Raw genomic sequence first — 4,027 nt, forward strand, 5'->3', positions numbered from 1 at the left:
GATGCTCACAGACACAGTACAAAGCTATCATGGCTTGATGGTGAGATGCTGAGCATAGTTTCTGGGGAAAGAGCTTGGCAGTTCCACTCTCCTTGCTTGGGGTTCAAGCCACCCCTATAAGAGCTCGCTGCCAAACAAACTCTGATGCTATTTTTGCTTTTCACCTTTTTTCATAAAAGCAAAAATCCTATTCAGATTTCTTTCAGTTAGTGAAAACAGGTGCTAATGCAGGTCTTTTGTAAAAGTGAAGTGGCATAAAGTGAACTTTCAAAAAGTGGGGGCTACCTGGACTCTATTATATATTTGAAAGTTGCTAAGAGAGATCTTTCTTTATTTAATTATTTATTTGTTTATTTATTTTTTATTGGAGTATAACTGCTTTACAACGTTGTGTTAGTTTCTGCTGTACAATGAAGTGAATCAGCTATATGTATACCTATATCCCCTCCCTCTTGGACCTCCCTCCCACCCTCCCCCACCATCCCACCCATCTAGGTCATCACTGGGCACCGACCTAAGCTTCCTGTGCTTTATAGCATGTTCCTGCTAGCTATCTATTTTACAAATGGTAGTGTATTTATGTCACTCCTAATCTCCCAATTCATCCCACCCTCCCCTTCCCCACCGTGTCCACATGTCGGTTCTCTACATCTACGTCTCTATTCCTGCCCCACAAATAGGTTCATCTGTACCGTTTTTCTAGATTCCACATATATGCATTAATATATGATGTTTTTTTTCTCTTTCTGGCTTACTTCACTCTGTATGACAGACTCTAGGTCCATCCACATCTCGAGAGTAGATCTTCAAAGTTCTCATCACAGGAAAAAAACTTTAGTAACTGTGTGAGCTGATGGATGTTAACTGAACTTATTGTGGTACTCCTATTACAATGAATACATATATCTAATTGTGATGTTGTACACCTGAAACTAATACAATGTTATATATTAACAATATCTCAATAAAACTGGGGGGGGCGACTCTCAAAACTCAATAATAAGGAGATAAACAACCCAATTTTAAAAGACAAAAGAGGGCTTCCCTGGTGGCGCAGTGGTTGGGAGTCCGCCTGCCGATGCAGAGGATGCGGGTTCGTGCCCCGGTCCGCGAAGATCCCACATGCCGCGGAGCGGCTGGGCCCGTGAGCCATGGCCTCTGGGCCTGCACGTCCGGAGCCTGTGCTCCGCAGCGGGAGAGGCCACAACAGTAAGACGCCCGCGTACCACACACACACAAAAAAAGACAAAAGATGCAACAGACATACTACCAAAGAATATATAGGATGTCATACAAGCATCTGAAAGGATGCAAATGCAAATTAAAACCATGATGAGATATAATATGCCTTTTGGAATGGCTAAAATTAAAAATTCTCATCCTACCAAGCGTTGGTGAGGACATGGTACAACTAATTCTCATACACTGCCAATAGGGATACAAAGTGATACACCCTCTTTGGAGAACAGTTGGCACTTTCTTAAAAAGTGACACAGACACCTCCCATATGAGTGAGGTATTCTACTCCTTGGTATTTATTCAAGGAACATGAACTCATGCATCCAAACCACGACTTTTATACCAATGTTCATAGCAACTTTATTTGTAAGATCCCCGAAGTAGAAACAATCCAAATTCTATCAACAGGTGGATGAATTGAAATGTTGTGTTTTATCTATATAATAGACTACTCCCCAGCAATTAAAGGGAATGAACTGCTGATAATAGGCATACCTTGTTTTACTGCATTTCTCTATATTGTGCTTCACGGGTATCGCATTTTTTATAAGCTGAAGTGTTGTGAAAACCCTGCCTCGAGTGAGTCTGTCGGCGCCATTTTTCCAAAAGTATTTGCTTATTTTGTGTCTCTGTGTCACATATTGGTAATTCTCACAATATTTCAATTATTCAATAATTATTTAAATTATTATTATATTTGATACAGTGGTCTGTGATCAGTGATCTTTGATGTTATTACTACAATTCGCTGAAGGCTCAGATGATGGTTAGCATTTTTTAGCAAGAGTGTTTTTTTTTTTAAGAGTGTATTTTTTGATTAAGGTATGTACATTGTTTTCTTAGGTATAATGCTATTGCACACTTACCAGACTACAATATAGTGTAAACATAGTGTTTATATGCACCAGGAAACCATAAAGAAGAAAAAAATGGCTGGTATACAAATAATCAGTTCCTCAGCTGCACTAGCCTCACTTCAAATGCTTAATGCTAAATGCAGCTAAGGACCACCCTATTGAACAGCGCTAAGGAATATTTCCATCATGCAGAAAGTTCCCTTGGAAAACACTGCTCTAAGGACCTCCACTCCTGATTGATAGTAAGACTTACCTTTTATGAAATTATATTTCCTACACACTTTCCTGTTGGCCACTTTCCCTTGATTACATTTTTTAAAATATTATTTATTTATTTATTTTTATTTTTGGCTGTGTTGGGTCTTCATTGCTGCTGCGCGCGGGCTTTCTCTAGTTGCGGCGAGCGGGGGCTACTCTTCGTTGCGGTGCGCGGGCTTCTCATTGTGGTGGCTTCTCTTGGTGCGGAGCACGGGCTCTAGGTGCGTGGGCTTCAGTAGTTGTGGCACATGGGCTCAATAGTTGTGGCTCACAGGCTCTAGAGCGCAGGCTCAGTAGTTGTGGCTCACGGGCTTAGCTGCTGCTCCGTGGCATGTGGAATCTTCCCGGACCAGGGCTTGAACCCGTGTCCCCTGCCTTGGCAGGTGGATTCTTAACAGCTGCGCCACCAGGGAAGTCCCTCCCTTGATTACATTTTGTTTTGTTGTAAGACAAACACGTATTTTCTTTTTAAGGTGTGCATGGATCAACATCATTGTCTTTATTTTGTTTTACAGTTGTTTTTTCCGCAATGATATTTGAGACTATCACAAATCAAGATCTGCCTGTGATCAAGTGTGTTTTAATCAACCATAGAAACAATGATTCATCAGTGGGGACATCATCATCGAATCCCTTGGTAAAGTAATATTAAAGTGACAACTTTAGCTATTTTCTCTAGAGACCATACTTTGTAAGCTATTGACACCTGCCATGGCTTATGGGCTTTTCTTTTTTATGTATTTAAGTATACTATGTACTCATATCTGGTACAGATGAGCGTCTATACTCATTGCTACCTGGCACTCCATTCCATCAAGAGCCTTGTTCTCTTTGGGTTTAGATTCAGGAAGGACAGTGATACTAGACTGAGTAAGAAACAGGAGTTTCCCTTTCTCCTTAAAAAGAAGCCAGGCTTCTCTCTCAAGCCTGAATCCCTAATTTCCAACTGTCGCCTGGATTTAGATAAGTAGATTTTTCCATTTGCTCATTAAGACACACCTGTATAATTTATTTCATTTCTATTTCCCCAAGCATCTTCTTGTTTTAATGGATTTCTGTTTATGGCCCTGTCTAGTTCCCAGGCTTGAAAGCTCAGCCTCATTTTGGATTGCTTCCTCTCCCTTGCCCTCACATTCAGTCAGTTACCGAGTCTTGTCAATTTCCTTTCTTTCCTAGTTCTCCTGTAACCATCTCATATTCCCTAGTTCCCCTGGCACTTCCCTAATTCCAGCCCTCATAGTCACAATAATATCATAAGTGGCGTCTTCCTTCTACAGTTCAGCTCAGGCAGGGCTGCCACATGGGTCTTCCTGAAGCAGGGCTACAAACTTTACAGCCCGGCTTGGTCTTCCCACGGCTTCAAGTGACGTGCACGTCGCTCCATAATCTGGCTCTGACTCCAAGTTCCAACCTTGTTTGTCATTACTCTTCTTTCATGCTATTCATCTATCCCAGCCTAGCTATTTACTCAAATGAAGGAAGCTTAAATGACCGAGAAGTGAAAATATTAAAAGTCTAGGGCTTCCCTGGTGGCGCAGTGGTTGAGAGTCCATCTGCCGATGCAGGGGATGCGGGTTCGTGCCCCAGTCCGGGAAGATCCCACATGCTGCGGAGCGGCTGGGCCCGTGAGCCATGGCCGCTGAGCCTGCGCGTCTGGAGCCTGTGCTCCGCAA

At 42.3% G+C, this 4,027-nt stretch overlaps 1 protein-coding gene across 1 annotated transcript in view; it reads left to right on the plus strand.

The window, feature by feature from the left end:
- The first annotated feature begins 2,875 nt into the window (after positions 1 to 2,875).
- The window catches only part of FLT3 (fms related receptor tyrosine kinase 3), a 52,386-nt gene continuing 51,234 nt past the window's right edge, over positions 2,876 to 4,027 (plus strand). The window contains exon 1 of the mRNA XM_007471441.1: positions 2,876 to 2,991. Within this exon, the coding sequence (XP_007471503.1) occupies positions 2,884 to 2,991 (108 nt within the window). The 5' untranslated portion in view covers positions 2,876 to 2,883. The remainder of the gene's footprint in view (positions 2,992 to 4,027) is intronic.

Source organism: Lipotes vexillifer, unplaced genomic scaffold (genome assembly GCF_000442215.2).
Source record: "Lipotes vexillifer unplaced genomic scaffold, Lipotes_vexillifer_v1.1 scaffold543, whole genome shotgun sequence".
In the NCBI taxonomy this organism is placed as follows: Eukaryota; Metazoa; Chordata; class Mammalia; order Artiodactyla; family Lipotidae; genus Lipotes; species Lipotes vexillifer.